Below are 20,441 nucleotides of genomic sequence, written 5' to 3'. Positions count from 1 at the left end.
TTCATAGAAAGTAAAAGGGTCTCCTTCGTTAATACCAAAAGGTATTGAACTTGAGGCACTGAACAATACCTCAAGTTTATCACCACTGTGAGCCTGAAGGTTTAGACCTGCAAGTTCTGCTCACTTGGAAGAGGCTTTTATAAAGGCAGCGTTGTGCACGGAAAATCAGTACCAGACACATACAGGCACTTCTGCTCAGTTACTCTGCATTTCTCTGCTGTCTTTTCAGTGACCTGAGAGGGTCTGTTAAGATCTAAGAAAAGAGACAAGAGGGAATCCAAAAGCTGTTTCTTTCTGCCTCTTTTCCCAAGACATTCCTCCCCTGAATTTGTGCTCTGCTTCCCAGAACAGGCCGGAGGGATCCAACCTGCACGGACAGACTCAGATGCAGAGCTGCTGCTGTCACCACCCTCCCTGGCAGGACACTGGACAAATTGGTTTGGAAACCTGTCTAGCAGGCAAAGCAGAGACTAGAAAGCCTGAGAAGATCCAGTAACAGAAGATTGACTTAGAAGCTCCTAAAAAATCTGCAGTTTAGTCTGATCCAGCTTCCAACACTGCACATTTTTGGAGCTTGAAATAGCATTTTATACTCAGTTACTCTGAGTTAGCCAGAAGCAAGAACTATACCAGCATTAAACAAAGAGTTCTTGGGGAAAACCCTTTAGAATTTCATGAAAGGAAAGAATACACAGTTACTGCAGAAATAAGGGCAATAAAGCTCTTCAACAGAAGCAAGAATCTGACAAGCTCTACACAATTCCAGGAATGAGAACTATTCAGTTTACATTCATGTTCACCAGCACTAAGGAAATTAAGTTCTCCATATACTGACCCTTGCTTCTATGTCACCCTTTGCTGATTTATTACCCAGAGCTCCAGACACAAAACCAGGTAGTAATTAAAAGAAGCAGCGTCTCAGTGGGAGTAAATTCTGGTTTTAATTATTAGTCTCCTTTGAAGTACTGTTTCCAAACAACAATATTCAGATCCTCATTTCACAACCTGGTTATGTCCAGTGTCCAGCTTAAACAGACATAAGCTTAAGAGGTCTTTTCTCATAACAGAGCAACCTAATTTTTTTGAGGAATGTATGGCATTTGTAACCAGCCCTTTATTTACATCAGTATTTTACACTTCACTTTTAAATGGGCAATCTTTCACAGCTGGACTCAAGGGTCTTTTCCAAACTAAATGATTCTGTGATTTCTCTGCTAAAGCCTCAGAAACTCCCCAAACAACTGACCTCCTTATCACATTTCATGTGCTATTTATACCAGGCAGATTCCCACACACGTACACAGCTACCCTAATTCCTCAGTAATGCCCTTCCATCACATACCTGCAGCAGGATCTGAACTGAAGATTATGAAGAAGTCTATCACTCGTGAGGTAAAGTCAAAGGCTGTTTGCTGGCTGCCGTGGATAACAGAGATGCTGTGCCGGTCCCCATAGCTAGCCCGGGGCATTCCTCCTTGGAATATTATGTAAGGAAGCCTGAAGAGAAAGAAAGAGTTAAAGTGGTGTGTGCTGAAGTGAGGAGTAAGAAAAAATTCAAAGAAATGTCAAAGAAACTTTGACAAGTTCTTACAACGTTACTCTAAAGGGTTCATATGGCATTGCAGACTGCACCCTTTAAATAGGAGAGACTGAAGGGATACACCACAAACTCACCCATTTTTTGTTGTCTGCCAGTAGATCTTGGAGATGGCCTTGCAAGGAAAAGGACCTGAGAAAACAGAGTGTTTTGCTACAATTCAAGAAGTGCATCTTTACATCAGAAGTCGCTGATTCTGCTTCAGCCAGGTCACCTCACCCTCCACCCCAAGGGGAGCCACCTGAATTAATAGGAGCCAGCACCACCACCCCAGACCAAGCCACATCAGACAAGTCTTCTGAGACACACTGACCACAGAACTCCTCAGCAAAACACAGCTTAGGCTCAGGGGAAGCTCTAAACCATGTTGCTGATGGCTACCAAGGAGTGGAAGTGCTGCTGGAGGAGCTGATTAACTAGAAAGGATTGCTAAAATCACAGTCATTCCTGAAACTAATATAAAGTGATGGAGCTTTAGAAGCTTCTCTACACTCAAAAGGTGAGGTCACCCCATTTGATGGGTTCCAGCAAATCAGAAGCTTCATTTCATCACTGCTCAGGTCAACAGAAAATACACTCAGCTCACTATTAATTACACAGGATCCAAGCAACTCCTGCTGAACAGGACACCAGCCAAAACAAAGAGCTGAATCACCAACACCCTTCTTCATAAGGGGCACTAATTTTGTCAACAGACTTGCTCTCCATGTTCAGGACAGACTTCAACAATGCAAGGGAGTTTCAAATCCAAGAAAAAAACTGGGCTGAAATCCTTTAGCCCAGGCTCACAAGCCATTCAAGAGGCACCTCTGCATTTTGCCATTAAACACTAGGGAGAACTGTGACATAAATATCTTACACAAGCTCAGAATTAGTTTGAGTTTGAACAAATACACAACAGTTAAACCTCACTTACTGACCATAAGGCACAGTGTTTTCCAGAGGCTCTGGCTGCCTGTTGTCACTGGATACTGGCCACTGGCTGTAACTTCCATCATAGTGACAACTAATGAATTTACTGCCATCCCTCTGCCAGTAGAGGTTCTCCAGCTGCTGAAAAGAAAGCCATACAAATGACTGCTCTCCAGAGAGCTGTTATCTCTCCAAAACAACCCTTCTTACTAAAAAAGCAGCTCTGTCAGGCTCCCCCTGCACCTGCTTTGTCTTCAGCATAAGTGAGAGCCCTTCCTGCCCTGCTGAACTGACTCTGGATTGAATCAATACCTGGCTGCCCAGGAAATGGTGTGTTGCTTTGTTATTCTGCAGGTCCCAGAGGACAATCAAGCCCCTGCTGTATCCAATTAGGATCTGGTCAGGGTTCTTAGGATGCTCCCGAAGGGCTTCCACCAGTTCACAGGATCGTCTGTTGCAGTTATCTTCTGGTATCCTGCAGGAGCAGAAGAGGAAACCAAGAGAAGCTGAGTCCAGGTACAAACTAGAAGGACTGTAATAAAAGGTGTAAGAATGAGAAATTAAGTGACAAAGTTGAAACAGGTAATTACAATCTTCTCACAAATCCTTCAAGCAGCAGAAAAATCTTATGGGAGACATCACACCAGGCCTACCACAGGGACATGCACCCAGCCCCATTTTCTTCAAGGAAAGGCCAAGGTTTACAATGAATACTAGGACTGGATCCCAGGACTGTAATAGACAGTCTGAACCACCCACCCTATTCTCCTACAGAATAAAGGTAGGATGGAAATGTCAGTAGGAGACATGAAGCAGGACAGTTTTCGGCAGCACCTGGATCTCCAGAGTGATAAAATTCCCATTTGAACAAAGCAGTATCAGATGTTCAGCCAGCGGTTGAAAAAATAAATGGGTAACTACAGCTAAACAGAATATATTTTTTTTTTCAAAACTAAACACAAGGGCCAGGGTACAAGGTTTGCAGATTCACCCCAAGTGAACATGCTGTACCTCCACAGTGACAACACCATGTTGACCAGGACAAAAACTGTTACTTAACACACACCAGGACTGAAAGCTACTTTCATGAGAGTCAGGCAGATACGGACAATGCTTAACACAACAGTGAGGCCCCAGTACATGATCTGGGGTGACATTTTAACAAAGGATGTGTCTGGTAATGGGATTCCACCTCTTGTTTGCTCACTCACCGCTGCAGCACGGCCTCGGGGGTGATGGTCCTATCCTCCAGCACTCGGAATGAGGGCAGCTCCACCACAAAGATGTTGCCACTCTCCGTGCCGAGGTACAGCACTTCCCGTGAGGAATGGGGAAGCACAGCTGTTACCTGGGTGGCACTTGGTGGAGAGCTGGGGATGCAAAGAGACTCTTGTTACTGAATTTGGGACAGTTAACAACGAAACAGGGACATTTATTAGTGTCATTTGGTTGGGAGGCATGATTTTTTTTTTAAGGAGGAAAACATCAGCTTTAAGACAAATTACGTCAAAAATTTTTGATAAGTGCATGGACAAAGAACCAGACACCTTTTTTGCAGAACTCTCTCTAAGTGTTCCTAAAAATAGCTCACCTAAAACTGGCAGGATCAAGTGAAACTAAAACCACAACAGCATTTCAAAGTCTGACTTTAGGCATGGTTAAATTTACCTAACCTTAAGATTAACAGCTCCTGTACTCACAGCAGTGAGTGCACAAATATTTTAAAAGATGTCACCCTTTGCACTGGTTCAGCACTTTTAAATGCTGGTCTCCTATGCCCAAGCCAGCTCCTGGCTGGTTTCCATGAACACCCTTTCAATGGATTCAGAGGAATGGCATGCTGTAACAACTGGACAAGCTCTAGCTTAAACAACAGCAGAATTTTCTGAGTTGCTTATCCCCAGACCAGCTCCAAGCCCCTCCTGTGGCTTACCCAGGTGGCCCTTTGAGGGTGAAGCGATGCTCCTCCAGCAGCTCAGATGCTCCTCCGTGCTGCTTCAGGCTCCAGAGGTGCAAGCTGTTATCATCCAGCAGTGTCACCAGCTGGCACTGCAAAATCACACAACTTGCTTTTTTCAGAATGCCAGTATTAAATATAACACAGTAAATTTAGCAGTAGAGTTGCTGCTGTTCATAATTCCCTGCTAAAACAGGACTGGGGAGCTGGTTCAGTTTTTTATGGCATTGGACAAACACTGCAGCAAAGAGATTTGGGGGGTGGAGGGAGACAAGAAGTAGCCTAGAGGCTAAAAACCCTGTTATGAAGGCACAGGTTATCACTAAGGGGGATGACAAGGATTTAGGCTGGTGAAGATCAGCCTGTGCTGTAAAGCCCAGCCATGCAGCTGCAGGCTATCTCACCTCCTCCTGGCTCAGCACAGGTTTGCTGAACACACCCCAGCTTTGGGTGGGGCTGATACACTCTGCTACACCACACTCCTCACATTCTTCGTGTCCAACCTCATTCTGGAGGGTTGTGTCAGAATCCTTTTATGAGCCCAGCCCTGCTGGCTGGATGTTCAAATTGAAGCATTTTACCTGCTGCAGCCACACCTGGTGCAACACTCCCCATGGGAGTTTCAGTTTATACCATTAGTTAAGCAAACAGACACCCAAAACCGCCTCAAGAATTAAATCCCTCTCATAAAGAGGCCAATTGTGCTACGCTGGGGGCACCAGGCAACAAAGTCTGTGACCAAGACACCAGTCTGACAGTCAAGGGAAAGAGAAAGTGGTTAGACAGCCACCAGACACTTGAAAAATTCTGCTTTCCTATTTTTAGTGCGTGGCAATAACTGTTCAGCAATCCCCAGGAGCAAGATTCAATAGCCCCAAACACAAAGGCACCAAACTTAACAGCAGGTGAGGCTAGCAGTGCTGTTTTGAGCTCCTGAAAATAATTAAATCAGCTCAGCAGCAGCTCCTGTTCTGTCTGTTGTGCAGAGGAAAGACCACCCAGTCCTACTGAAAAACTGGGGCTGCAAAAGGAAAAGGAAGTTCTTGCTTCTGCAGCAGATTGCCTGAACTATCCTGGCCTTATTACCATTCCCAGGATGTTGCTGGAGATAAATGACTAACAGTTATGAACAATAAAGCTACTCTTTAGTTAAAAGCTTCTCTTTTAGTTTTCCTGAGCATCTCCACAGCAACAAGCGCTGCTGAGAGCACAAAATACACTGGGATAAACATTCCCAACCAAGCAGCATTTGAATATTCTTGGTAATAGGAGCTCAGATCTCTGGAATAAAATCAACACCTGTTTAGGAGAGATCTACACAAGTCACAGAGGTACTGAAAATGCACTTACCTGATCAGGTATAAAGTGAATCTGCATTACAGTGTTGTTTTCTTCATGTAAACCCATGAACTCCACCCCAGGAGCACCATATCTGATGAGTTTGTTGAGGATCTACAGTATTTAAGGTGACCCACAGCTACAATTAATTGATAAGAAGCTTGCTAGCAAGCAAGACAAGAAGAGATTAATTTGAAACCACGTTTTACTGTTGGTGAGCTGGACAGCAAAGAATCAATGCAAATCTACTTTTGATTTTACATGCTTGTAAAATTTGCAGGCTGTGCTCACTGTGGAGAACAGGGAAGTTCACTTCTTCCTTCAGCACATGCAGAAGAGGTGCCTGGACCCTGTTTTTTTCTCAGGGATGTTTCGTGGTTTCCCAGACACTACAATCCTGCTTAACTAATTTGTAACCAGGAGACAGATGGCTTCTGCCTGCATGTGGAGTCCAGCCTCTGAGCACAAACACCACCAGCAATGAATGATTAAGCTGGCAGAGACAGCACCAACTTTTCCTTTCTGAGCTGGGTGACACGCCTGTTTTACAGCTCATCTAACTGGTCTCTGCCATGAGAATCACCTCACACACACAAAAATCAGACTGGACGTCATTAGCTAAAAAAAAAAAAATAAATTACCACCTCCAATGTTTAGGTCTTTAATTCCTGGATGGTCAAAAACTCAGGAAGTTGAAAGCATTTCTGACTTCAGCTTTAACCTTTGAAATAGAATTGCTTTAGAAAAAAAAAAAAAAAGAAAAAGGAACCCTGCCCCAAATATTTAAACAACCCTGGAATTTACAATGTGAAGGATTGCTAAACTTAGGCCAGATCTAGTCTGACCTTCTGCATAGCAGGAGCTGAGTCTTGTTTAATATCTGCATCAGCTCAGCTTCTGTTTGAGCTATAGTTCAGCTCTTGGAAAGATAATCCCACCCTGATCAGACCAAAATCACTCCAAACCCTGGCAAACTGTTTCAGTGTTTCAGTAACCCTTGCCTGCAAATTCATACTTGATCTAACTGTGGAAGTGTCTTCGAAGCTCCACGTTCTGTTGAGGTTAAAGAACTCTCACCCAAGGTGTTCAAAGGATACAATTTGATGGCTCCTGATCGTGTCCCAATGGCCATGAGACGGAGAAATGGGCTATAGCCCAGGGCACTGGGCTGATGGGGAAATCCATGTTCCACAGTCTGGAGGAGAGAAGGAAAAATCATAATCAGCAGCTTGTTTCATGGGCACTGTTGGGCAGAGATAGAACACAGAAAGTAAACATGGCATGGCAGACGAAATACAGCACTTAATGGCAGCTTTTTCTGCTGAAAGGTGTTCAAACACCGGTTAGATTTGCTGAACAACAGCCTAATGATGAACATGTGCCAAGAATCCCTAGCTCCACAGCCAGGATATCCAGAAGTGTAACAGAAATGAAAGAGAAATATTCTGAAAACAGTAGCCCAAGCAGCTCTTGATGTTAAGATTATAAATAACACTGCATAAGCACGGCTTAGTCAGTCAATACAACACACTCCATCACTCCACATCAGCTGCACTTCTGTAAACCAACTGCTCAGCACAATTCCAAAGTCTGACACAAATGCTGTGTGCTGTAAGATCAGCTTCATCTGCCAAACTCCACACAGGTCAGCCTTCCTGACCTCTTTTTGGTGACTGACACGAAGAAATGGTGCAAAGCAATGCAGAGCTACGAGTGAACATCAGTGGTCATCAAGGAAACTAAACAGACTTCCTATGAGCAGTCAGGAAAACTAATGTAATCCATACCCATTTTCTAGAGGGAACACGAGGAACACTGGGAAATTTAATGAGAGCAGGAGCCTGCTAGGCCACCTCAGAGTAATTCAAAGCCATTTGGGACTAAAAGATGTCACTGTCACAGGGAGCAGTGTTGCTTGCCCTTAGTGGCTTCCCTAAAGTACAATCTACACTGCCCCAGGAGGGAGATTTGGAGCGTTTGCACACACCACACTGAGCATGGCTGATGCATTTACACACCAGGGAATAATGTCCTGCCATGCTTACAGGATGCCACCAAGCTGCTTGGAGAATAGCTCAGTGAGGTTTTCAGAAGTGCTAATGCACAGCTCTTATCCAGGTTTAGGCAAAACCAGTATGCACCAACACACAGCCAGGTAAAGAGGGCTGGTGAGTCCACAGATTAATAGGGCAGATTAACAGGGATGCTTCCTAGAAAACACTGATCCTTACAGGGCCAGCTTCTGGAAAATACCTTCTTCTAAGGCAAGCTGGCCAGCTACAGAATAGGAGTTCATTCACTCATTACTGAAAAACAAAACAAAAAAAAAGCAGAGAACCCTCCATCTACAGCACTTGCACCTCACTCCCATCCTCATTTCCATCATGTCTTTGAAGCAAAGCTACCACATCACTTAAGTTTTATGCTTTATTCAGCCTAAAAGTAACACCTGGACTTTATTTCCTGCATAACGATTTCCCAACTTAATCCCCTGCAAGAGAATCAAATGGAGCTGATTTCATTTCTGTGGTCAGGCCACAGCCCGAGGTGCCCCAGCTGCTGCAAAGCACTTTAATGTCCTGCTCAAAGACACAGCACAGGAGGATCCAGCTGACTCCAGAGTCTACCAGTTTGCTTCAGTTTTAGCCATTTGATCACAACTCCTAAGCTGCAAGGAAAGACCTCCATCCTCTAAATACTGGTCACCCCAGCCTGAGGTCCTCTTAGGGGAAGATGAGCCTCTGTAGAAGACAAAACTGGAAATATTGGAGCATTTCTCAATTTTCTGCTTGCCAACTCATTAGGCTGGGCAAAAGAGTAGTCAGTAATTTTACCTTTTATAGGTAGTAAGCCAAGATTAGTACTACAAGCTCCAAGACCACTGAGTTTACTTCCTTTTATGATAACTTAATCACCAGCCTTACCTGTATATATTCTAAGAAAGTAATTTAAGTGTTAGGTTTGTACTATCAAAAACAAATTTTGAGAAGTCCATCTTTTTGCTGTCACCCTTGAAGCTGCTGCTAACCAACCTTTGCATAGCTACACATGTAAGACTTCCTAGAGAAGGCTGTATGAAATTAGGAATTTATCAGTGGATTCAGAGTTGAAACATGGCAGTTTCCTAATCCAGCACAGGCAAAGAGGAGTTTCTCTGCACTGTGATAATTACTGAGACAACACAGAAAAGCTTCCTAATTGTCAAAGTTGTGGGAGTATAATGCTTTGGTGCAAAATTCTGGGAAGAAGATCCAAGTTAAAGTGTTATCTTAACAACAAATCAGGCATTTAAATGAATCAGGTGTAGCACAGGCAATAAACACCATTCCACTCTCACCCAAAACAAAGTGAGGAACTTGTTAGGGAGACACCAGTGTAACTCCCCTGTTAGTTTTAGTTTCAACTTGTTCACAGTCACTGCACTGTCATGTTATCAGCTCAACTAGGTGCAATTTTCAGTGACACATCAATTAGAAACTGTGATTACTCTGAGATTTCATCCAGCCCAGAAGATAAAGCTTTAGCCACAACTCTCAGAAAACCATGACTTATACAATGCTGCACTGCCTGTTAGGAAGCTGTCAACACCAGCCTTAATACTGGCCTAATTATTTCTTGGGTTTGATGTGTTAATTTGTAAACACATTAGACAAGTCAATAAAGGCTTTAATTTTCAAGTATGAGACCTACGAACTGCACAACCAAGTGTGTATGATTCAGTAATAATAATAGGAGGGTGATTTTTTGTTCCTCCAGGTTTTCATTCAACCAAAAATTTGAAGTACCCCCCATTCCACAGACAAATTTGCAAAAGAGAAGTATCAGTAACAACCACAGCGTGCTACAAAGCTGCTCAAGGAGAGCAGTAAATGTACTAAAGGTTTCTGATAGCTCTGAATCTTCAACCAAGATGCCCATAAGATGCAACAAAGATAATTCTCTCTGATGTCATTCGTTTGTTTCCACAGCTGGGCAATAAAGGCTTCACAGTGGCTTTTGGGCTGCATTTGACACCACCAGGGCCAGGCATTCACATTCACTGTCCTGATTACCCAGATCTTTTCCTGCTACTTATTTGCACGCAGTTGTTAAATCACATGAAGGCAGCTTTGGGCTGCCCTCCTTCCCTCCCCTCTCTCGGCAGCTTTCATCAGCCAATCCTTTCACCTGCCCAGCAGGTAAACGCAGCAAGGGGGAGAGAGGGGGGCAGGAGGCAGCAGAGGTTACAATGGAGCCTTTCAGCAGAGCTGAAATAACAAACTGGAGTGCCCACAATGTGCCCTCCTTCTCAAAAGGGCCTTTGTTTCTTTGGGGAAAGGTAGGAGCTTTTTTTCATTCTCCACAGATCTGTCAGACTCAAGCAAGCCTGGTGTCAGCAGCACTGACAGAAATGCTTCGTGTCAGTCATATTTACTGCAGGAAAAATGTGGCCAAACTGAACAGTTGTTCACAGCCCACACTAAAGCTGTGCCGATGCAGCTCTGTCTTCCTCCTTTCACTCATCTCTGCTTCTCCCCTCAGGTTGTTTTATGACAGAGCAGAGACAAATCCAACCACAGGCAATACAAACCCTGTCCCTTTGTTAATTCATCTCTTGAAGAAACAACGAAGCCTGTACGTGCTAACTCCACTTTGCAGAGACACTAATTCAGATTTCAGGTAAGCTATCCATCACACCCATCAGCAAAGGGGCAGGAAGGCTGAAAACAGGGAAAAACATGAAGCCATAAATTAAATGCAATGTTCCCAGTTGGGTAACATTCAGCTGTAAGACAGGCTGGTTCACCTGTGTGTTACCCATCATCTAGTCTGACAATGCCAGCCTGAACACGTTTCTTCTGCAGAGCTTGGACTGAGCCAAAGGCATCCAAATACTACTTCCAAAAGCAGGATAAACTCAAAGAAGGAGACTGCCAAGTCCACATACCTTATCCTTCATTCTATCCACTGAGCTAAAAACAGATTCTTGCAACAGGTACACACAAGTATGGGAAGTTCTTACTCATACAGAGAAACAGATATGCAAAGCTAAGTGACTAGCAGAATTTAGGAAGGTGTTTTTTGAAACAAACACAAGTTCGAAGACAGTTTGAAGTGCTAGTCCAGTCATCAGTCAGTACTTTAAAACCATCTGGACCACCTCTTATGTAACACAGAAATGCAAGAGAGAGGCAGTAAAAAGATCACAGCCTATTTATACCTGACAGAGTAAACAAACAAAAATCCACCACCACCAATTAAACAGACTTTCTAAATTGAAGTCCATTCTAGGTCAGCGTGGTAAAATACATTCCACTACACTAAATCTGTGTGACATCATGCATTTATATTCAACTTCAGAGTAAAATGAGGGCAGGAATCCCCAGCACCTTTAAGGTACAGACCTTGCCTTTAGTCATGACCTGCATCACACACACTGAAGAGGTGCAAATCCACCATGCAATTTCTCTGATCAGCAACTTTACAGTCCCACAAAATATTTCCCAAGCAGGTTCTTAACCAGAAGTCTTTCAAAGACCTCAAATAACAAGTGTTTAAAACCTGCTTACCAGCACTAATGTGCTTGCTCTAATAGCACATTAGACCAGGACAGTCTTGGCACACAAAGCATTATGATTCTTGGCTCCTTGAAGCCACAACCTTCAAGAGCTCAGAACTAAGGTCTGACTTTCCCAGATTTTCTCAGTCTACCTAGCTGTGAGTAGATGTTTGTTGGATCAAAGGGTACAAGCTTTCAAATGACCCATTATCTCTGGAAATACTGGAATGGGAGACACAAGACTTGGGAAAAAAACCCTGACTTTTATGCAAGAAAAAAATAGAGTGTAAAAGATTCTGGTATAATGTCCATTCCCTTCTGATTCTTATTAGCAAAGAACAAGTTACTGTGGCTTAAAGGTGCAAATGCATTTTACAAGGCCTTTAATTACCAAGCTGTTAATGAGAGTGAACCATTAGGAAGTGTCCAAAGTAGTTGTCTCCCTAGAAACAAGATGCAGTATCTACCTTCAGGACTGAATCAAATGGAGTCACAAATCCTGATGTCAGCTTCTAATATATTTGAAAGTTTCCCTCTGCTGCAAAAGCCAGCTCTTTCAACCCTGTTTTGCATTATCCAAATTAGCATGTCTCTGGCAGGTGAAGCTTAGCCAAATATTCTCATAAGAGAAAGGCATATTCAAGGAAGAGACATCCCTAAAATAGCAGAAGCTTTTCCAATGTATATATAATTTTAAATGCTTGTAAGCAACTCTGACCCATCCCTGGGACATCTTTCCTGAAGCTGACATTGCATTTAGCTGGATGCAAACAACTCAAATATGGTCTGCATTTACTGATTTTTCTACTGCATCTGCACTAGGATTTCCTCGTTGTAGCAGGCAGAAAACAGACCTGAAGCACTCCTGAGTTCCTTTCTCTCCCCAGTGGCAGGGAGGTATGCACGGAATTGGTGTCGCCCAGTACCAATTACATTAAATCATTTATCTCAAATATCCACAGTTCCACTTCAAGTATCCATCTACAGCACAATTCTAATGAATCAAGGAGGTTATTTCCTAGGCTGATTTCATTTATCCATTACACTTTTCAGAAAAATTCCATTTAAACCTTGGAAACACAAAACCTACAAATGTATTTCTGCTCCCCAAAGAAGATATAAGTAGCCATTAGCCTAGCAATGATTTAATACTAGGCCTTTTCAAAGATAAAAGCACTATGCTCCTGGCCAGAGCTCAAAAGAAAAATGTCCAGAGTGTTGGATAGATAGCACAGCCACTGCTATTTCTTCTCCACAGAGGGAAGGAAAAAACCTAGAAACAGATTCAGACTAAGATAATAGTAAATTCATTATTAATGGCCATTGTGCTGCCTAGGTGCTAGCACAGCTTTTTAAATTCACATTTAAAAGCAGAGGTACACTTGTAAATCCAAAGTATAATCAGGGACAAGTAACTCTGGTGTCAGCTGCATCACAAGCTGTGGCTTCTGTGTATCTTTAGAAAAATGTTTATTTTCCTAACAAGGACTACCTCTAACAGCAACAGTCCCAGCACACAGCAGGACAAGTGACAGACCACTGAGAGGATAGAAAAGCTGCTGTGAAGATCTCTTCTTTCAGCAAGCGCCACGCAAAAGCATCACAATATCCTTCCTCTTAAAAGGGAAAGACAGAATTGAGAACATACCCAGGAGCTTAAAGGAAACTACTCAGGCACATCGGGGGAGAAAAGGACAGAACTGAAAAAGAGAACAAACCACCTCTCCTAAATTTAACTTTTCCACCCACACTCAAGTAGTTTATCCCTCCTTTTGCAGGATGCAGTGGCTCAGGATAGATTTGCCTTGAAGTCTGAGGAAAGCCCCGTACCTTGTTAAACTGGAAAAGGTCACGTTTGAGCCTCTCTCGCACTGGATCGTGTCCGGGTCTTAAGAACCTTCTCATCTTCCTTGCTGTAGTATCTTGGCAACAAAAATCCTAACAAAAAGGAAAAGAAAAGCCATATAAACAAAAGCAGCCTGAGCAGAAAGCAGGCAGAAGTAGGTTATTTATTTTGGTTTAGCAGGTAACAAATGAGCCAGAGCAGACTGAGACAACATCACTATCGAGTGACTAAAACCTGATACCAGTCTAGCACAGCTCTCTGGTGCAGCACTTCACAGTTCCATTTTCACATTGATAAAGCAAACTAGTACAGATAGAACAAGAGGATTTTTAAAAGGGTTTTGCACTTGGCCGTTTTGTGATCCTTTGTGTTGACCTTATCCAAAGAAAAGGCAAAACTGCATCATTTGCATAAACATTCAGATAAACCCAACCTAAAGGCCAACTCCCGGGCTCAGGCATTATTGACTAGCATCAGTTTTCACCCCAGGTAACCCTCCAGCTATTGAGCCAAAAAGAGAAAGAATCACATTTTCAGGTCTCTCCATGGGCACGGCAGAAAGGACACTTTGCTGCCTGCAGGGCAGCTGCATTAATTATTAACTTGCTTTTGTAAAATACCAACCAAACTCCCTGCTCGAGGTGGGGGTAGGGGAAGGGAATTTCGCACCTGCAATTCCCTGTGCAGCTGAAGCACAAAGCAGTGTCCCAGTGCCTGGTCTCTCACAGCGACAGGAGGATCCAAGCAGGATAAATCAGACCTGACTTGCAAGCCAGCAATCACACGGGGAATACCAGGCTCCAGCTTCATATTCTCTGCAGCACAGGAGGCTGTCACATCTCCCCTCTGCGGAGGTGCTAAGTGACAAGTAAAACTCTGCCAACTCAAGAGCAAAGGCTTCAATTCGCATCCTGACAACTTACCCTGGTGTAAGTGCTCTTGCCTGCCCTGGCCATCTCTCACAGGCTGCAGTTTACAGACACTCCACTCAGTATTTTATTTTAATTTGTTGGGCAGGGAGCAATTTGCCAGCTACTCTGTACATGACACACATGTGCAGCGGGAACCAGAACTTCTGAGGTGCAATGAAGGATGCATTGAATGTACAGAATGGATACTCTACATGGTCAGAAGAAGTTCATACACACCTAGAGCAAGCTGGGGAGCAGGGGGCTGATGTTGCATGAGAAAGAGAGGGACCAAAGGAACAGACAAGTGAACAGAGGGCCTTGGACCCTTCAAACAGTGGAGGTGAGTGACTGAGGGGAGGAGCTTTCACACCTGTATAGATGGGAATAGCACAAGGAAACAAGGTGCTGCTTCTGTGCTCCTGCCAGCAACAATGGCCTTCGGATAATGACTTAAAACAGACACTTCTGAGGAGCTTGAGTTGTTTTTCAAAGAGTTCCTAGCAAGGCCTTGCACCAGCTGTGAAGGTCCAAAAGAAGGAAATGGTGTGATAAACAGGATGCTCCACAGGCATATTTTGAGAACTCCCTTCAGAAACTCCCTGAGCTCAAACTTGTACCTCTTTGTTATACTACTGCCCTTTTACCTTTCCTGCTCACACTCCAACATGTCCAGCCACCTGTGCAGCACTGCCCGGAGCTCACCAAAGGACTGCAGCCCTGGTTCAGAGGACCAGAGGATCACATGTGGATCAACCACCTGAGTCACTTAGTCCCTAGAATCACTAGGATCTAGGTGACTGGAATATATCACCTACATGACATTTCAGTCACCTAGAATCACTGGCAGCACCAATCACCATGGAGAAAAACTGGCTCTGAGCTGCTACAGGTGTCTGTGAGCCATCAGCACATGCAGGGGTGAAGAATGTGCACAGAAACAAATGTATGAGGACCCCAGAAAAGAGAGGAAGAATAAAAGTGTAGCTTACTTGGAAAGTAAATCCTTCTACAGTGATTTAGCACTTCAACTGAAATTTCAAAAATAGTATCAGATCATAAGTCTTCTTTTATTAGACATCTCTGAGAGAGGGACATATTTTCACAAAGCTACATTCACTTTAAGTTAGCAAAAGTTACAGAGCAGTGACAAGGTGCTGTGCAATGAAAGGAGAGTGTATCACAGCCATGTATAACACACAACTTGCCCTTAGCCAGACAAGGAAAGGAAAGTGCCAAAAAGACTCACCCTTTCCCACTGTCAATCAATATCCTGGACCTGTTAAATGAGGCAAACCCACAGAGAAACTACTAATTACCCTCCCCACTTTAGAACAAGAGACCTCAGCTGTGCCAGCAGAGACAAACTCAGTGTTAGGAGCAAAGAAGATGGGGCTTGATTTGAGAGAGACACAACTTTACATTTAATACCTTGCTAGAATGTTTTATTCTGAAATATTAATTGCATCCAGAAGCGTGCTGTTTGAGCCTGCTTATGCAAGAGCTCCAACACTCACACTCCAGCCCACAACAACTTGTTCAACAGGCTAAGAAGTGTAGTAGTTCTGAACTCACTTGAAGAACCATCACCCTGAAGGGCTGAGAGGATGAGAGAAGGCAGCCTCTTATAGTCTGGTATCATACAGTCACCTCTCATAGACTGGTATCAGAATTTCCTTCTAACCAAAGAACCTTTGAGTGTCACAGTATGGGAAAGGATGAGAGGACGAGCAGTTTTGAGCAAAGGCAAGGAAGTAACAGCATCCACTGCAGCACAGGTTGTCCAAGCAGAGTTATTATCACAAGTTTACAAGGCTCTTATCAAAGAGAAGAATTTTGGTTTTAGTACAATAGGCAAGTATCTCTTCCAATTCTAGAAATAGATTCCACAATCTGTATAATCTTATCTTCCAGATGCACATTTACATTTTAGCAGGCCAGTTTCTCTCCCACACACCTTTGGAGTCTTAAGTAGAACTCCAGCCCCATGTGCTCTGCAGTTGTCTGCCAGTCAGCATTTACAACCATCTGGTAACAGTTGTGGCTACCAGTAGCCAGAGAGGAATTCCCCAGTAGCCTCTGAAGCTATGCCAGGTCTGCATGTATCTAATGTTCTTATTTTCCAAGGAAACAATTCTTTAGGCTTTCAAAGACGAGTCTTTTACCAGAAACTATGTGCAACATTCTCTTCTTTTAAGATGTATTGAGAGCAGCTGTTTAGAGGCAACAATAGCCCAAGGCTGAGCCAAACCAAGTTTTGCTGGTACTCAGGACATGGACACCTGACAGCAGAGCTCAGAGTGCCCTGAACATCAAACTCCTGCTGCTTCCTTACCCTGAATGCTCAGCTAAACACAGTAACGTCCCCTTTTTCACCTCATTGGATTAGATCCAGACACAAAGCAAAATCTCCTCCCTATTCATATAGAAAGGCAGTGAAAGCATGAGTTGCAAGACGATCCTGTTTCCAATCACAGACTAAGGAGCAGTTAAACATCAAAACCAGATTTCATTCTGTCTTCCTTGCTCAGCTCCATTTATTTCAGATGCCAAGATGTGGTATGTGAACCCATATTCAACTGAAGGACAAATGCTCCTTCCCAGGAGCAGCATTAATTGTTCCTCACAGCTGAGTGTTACCAATCCCAGAGCTCCACGTTTTCCTTTGGCTTCCCTGCTTCTGCACACAGTAATGTATCTCGGTGCCAGTGTACAGCTTGCTAAGACACTCTCCCATCATTTATCTCCATCAACTTGGCATAGCCTGGCAGGGAATTACCCTGTGCAGAAATTCGTTGCAATTTTTCCTTATGTCCTCCCATGAGAGTGGAGTTTCCAGCCAAAATGTTGTAAGTCCCAAAAACACAAGTTAATCCAGTCTTACAAGAAGAGGAAGCCCAGGTCAGAAGGTTTTACTACATAGACAGTATTAGGTGTGGATGCAGTCTCAAGTTAACCCCACGACAAAAACATACCCATAATGGGTTTATTTTGCTCACGTAGCAGAGTTGCAAGGTACCATCTGTGTGCTTCCTTGGCAACTTTTACTCAACTTGAACAGGTTTTCAGTGGGATGCAGTCCAAGAGCTTTCTGTTCAAAATGCCAGCAAGTATCTCAAGAACTCTTAAATCCTGCCTTGATTTAGGTCTCCTTCTCATTCCTTCCTCAGCACTCCTTCCTGCTTACAGGTCCTTGAAGGGAGAGCTTATACCTATGCATCTGATAACACTTTATGAACCCTGCTAAAATAAAAGAGGCCTTATCAACCAGCTTTGTTTGAACTCCAGGCAGCTGGTGCTGCTATAACAAACCGTCAGCACCATGGCCTTGTCTGAACCAGGTTCTCTCCTGCACCCAGGAGTTTGCCTTGTTGCTGTTACCAACACAGTCAGCAGCAACAGAACAGAGGCTGGGTTATCTGCACAGCAAAAAGCTCTTCCTTAGCACCAGTGATCTCACACCAACAGAACTGAGCAAAGTATCACTTAAATACCAGACTTACCACATTTATTAATTACAGGTGCCATGACTCACTGGGAAAGGATGAGTTTAAGAACAATTTTAGCCTGAAATCAATGAAACGAGCGTGAGCTATTCTTTAACTGCTCCTCTCTACCACCCTGCTTGGCTGTGACAGACTGTCAAGGCAGATACTCACAGAGAAAGCCCAAGCCAAGCAGAACAGCTAAAGCACGGGAAGGAACAGTTGCAGTACACAGAGACAAGTGTAAGACACCCCCTTCTTTTCCCAGGAGAAGGAAGATGTTCTAACATTAATCTCAGTTTAATGAGACCATGCAGAGATCTCCCTTATACAACTGCTGAGCCACTGCTATCCCCCAGCCCTTGCAGCTTCATAAACAGGAGAGTGTTCAGGTGCACCTTGCATACAGTAGTCAGAGAGGAAAACCAAGAGATCCTCTAGAAAGAAGTTATTTTAGTGAACCTGGAGAGACAGACAGTGAAATGAACAACTGAACATACTGTGGCAACACCACGTGCAGGTGGCTGCCCTCCCAAAACACAAACAATATTAAATAAAAGATCAGATATCGATTGTCCAAGAACTCTGAAAATAACTGAGAACCAATCACACAACTCAGGCAAGTTCACGTACTTCCACAGCCTTGTGCTTGGAGTTACCAGGATCCGCCCACCTGCAATGAATTTGGGAATTGTGCAAACCTTGTGTGTCATTATGACTCCTATTGTGTTCTCCTTGTCATGGGGGCATGACAACACAAAGTTTCAAAATGCTACAGCAGAACAAAGTCTTTGCACTGAACAACATTATTGCCCATGATGCAAAACCCTTTGTAGGCTTTGCTAAGAAGCATGAATTGAACAGAAGAGTGGCTTGTAACTTTGGAGCAGCATTTTACACACAGTGGGTCAATGGAGCAAACCACAAAAGCTTTTGCTTCATAAAGCAACACAAAGAGATCCGGCTATGAGAAACTTTTATATGAGAACTGGAGTTTCCATACAATTTCTGCATAGAAACCAAACCAGTTCCTCCTTTGGTATTTTAAAGAAAGATGATGGTACTAGCAGTATCACATACTTTTATTGCCATGTATTAACTGCAAGACATATGTTTAAAACCTCCCTTGCTCTTTGACATTTCTCAAGCCTCTGTGTCAGCCAAGCAGAGACACACCTCTTCTATAAGCAATTCCCAGAAATAATTATGTTACCATACCAGAAGGCCACTGGTAGATAAAGGGCTCTCAACTGGCTTAACTCCTCCAATACTTTTCTTTGGTCAGCTGTTATAGCACCTGCAATTTGTTGAAAACCAAATAAAAGACATTCCTCAGCACCATGCTATGAAGATGTTTGAGAACTCTTCTCGCTTTCCAATACCATGAACTATATGGAGCTCCTCAACAGGCTACAGGCAGCACTGAGCAGGATTAGGGACTGCTCACTACTGGCACAGATCATCCTCATCCCCTCCATGGGCCAGTCTATCCCTACAAGGAACGTGCCAGGATGCACGGAGGAGCCTTGGGATGTACCAGCACTTTGCATTCCACTTGCCAGAAGCAGCAGCTTCCCGAATCAAAGGTAAGATCACCAGGCAGCTGCTCTGGGCACTCAGCTTCAGCTGGGACTTGGTAAAGCCAGATATTCCAGTTGACTGAAGTGCTCTCAGATGACTACAAAGAGCAACATTCCCCATCGAGTAAGACATGACAACGGACAACTTTTACTTCCACCATCTCAGTGCAGCTATCCCCCTGTCCTGCCACCATCCCCACACCAGCACAAGGCTTTGTGCCATTGGCTGCAGAAATACAGACCCAGGAGTCTGATTCAACTCCTCTACACCATCAATAACACTAAACACAAACACGCAAAGCTTTCTCCAACGTCATGGTTAAGCCTCAGCTCCAGGAGGGGAGATACCAGCAACAGCCTGTTCCCATGGCACAACGAAGGGCAACCTGAGACAAAGGCTGAACAACTTGTCTCATCGTTTTATTACACCTGTTTCCTGCCTGCTGGAAGTAACGTGCTTCTTCACTCAGCAAGTTCTCACAACTTTTGGAGGGGAAAAAAAATAGTGACAAGATGCATTTAAGACGGGCATAGGAAAAAAAAAAAGAGAGAGACAGAAAATGCTAACAGAATATCCCGAGGGAGTCAGTCACTACAGTTCTTGTTCTTGTCTTCTCCAAGACCCGCTGCTTGGAATCAGCGGCAGCACTGGAGACCTGCGGGGCCGGGCTGCGGGCAGGGGCATCTCCCACCGCAGGCCGGGACGGGAGCGGCTCCCGCAGCCCCCGCGCCCCGGGAGCGGCCCCGGCCCGGACCCTCTCGAGGGCCGGGCAGGAAGTCCCGGAGCGGCTGCCGCCACCTCCCCGGGGAATCCCGGGATGCGGAGCTGCCGCGCGGTAAGCAGGGGGGCTGCGCGCTCCGGCCGGGACAGACACAGCGCAGCGAGCCCGGGAAAGGACACAACAGCAAACAAAACCCCATCAGCCCTCAGCGCCGAGGCTGCAAGTTCCACGCGGAGCCACTGCCGCGTCCCCAGGTGCGCCGGGGCTTCAGGTGTGGGTAGCCCCGACACGGCCGGCCCGGGCAGCGCGGAGGGCCCGGGCACCCGCGAAGTAAACCCCCGCGGGGGCGGAGGCACCGGCGAGCACCTGCCGGCCCCGCCGCGCAGCCCAGCACGGGCGGGCATGGCGGGGACCGCCCCGGCGAGCTCTGCCGGGGCCGCGCCGGCCGGACCCCTCGCCGAGACCCCTCCCCGGAGCCCCTCCCGCCTCCCCGCGCGGCCGCAGCGAGCGGCGCTCACCTGTGGGGGCTGGGGCCGGGCCGCCCCGGCCGCGCTCCG

At 44.8% G+C, this 20,441-nt stretch overlaps 1 protein-coding gene across 6 annotated transcripts in view; it reads right to left on the bottom strand.

Moving 5' to 3' along the window:
- LLGL2 (LLGL scribble cell polarity complex component 2) overlaps positions 1-20,441 on the bottom strand; it is a 33,551-nt gene that overhangs the window by 12,688 nt on the left and 422 nt on the right. For 5 of the 6 annotated variants that reach the window (XM_042032542.1, XM_042032543.1, XM_042032544.1 and 2 more), the window contains exons 2-11: positions 20,403-20,441; positions 13,174-13,281; positions 6,902-6,999; positions 5,817-5,898; positions 4,443-4,558; positions 3,721-3,879; positions 2,822-2,984; positions 2,518-2,650; positions 1,675-1,729; positions 1,343-1,497 (exon numbers count right to left, since the gene is read on the bottom strand). In XM_042032542.1, the coding sequence (XP_041888476.1) occupies positions 1,343-1,497; positions 1,675-1,729; positions 2,518-2,650; positions 2,822-2,984; positions 3,721-3,879; positions 4,443-4,558; positions 5,817-5,898; positions 6,902-6,999; positions 13,174-13,248 (1,036 nt within the window). In that variant the 5' untranslated portion in view covers positions 13,249-13,281; positions 20,403-20,441. The remainder of the gene's footprint in view (positions 1-1,342; positions 1,498-1,674; positions 1,730-2,517; positions 2,651-2,821; positions 2,985-3,720; positions 3,880-4,442; positions 4,559-5,816; positions 5,899-6,901; positions 7,000-13,173; positions 13,282-20,402) is intronic. The other variant, XM_042032545.1, reaches the window with a different exon arrangement.

Source organism: Corvus kubaryi, unplaced genomic scaffold (assembly GCF_017639235.1).
Source record: "Corvus kubaryi isolate FWS band 111438036 unplaced genomic scaffold, C.kubaryi_AGA036_p1.0 37353, whole genome shotgun sequence".
Lineage (NCBI taxonomy): Eukaryota > Metazoa > Chordata > Aves > Passeriformes > Corvidae > Corvus > Corvus kubaryi.
Note: the sequence above shows the minus strand (reverse complement) of the source record. Positions and strands in the feature narration are given on the sequence as shown.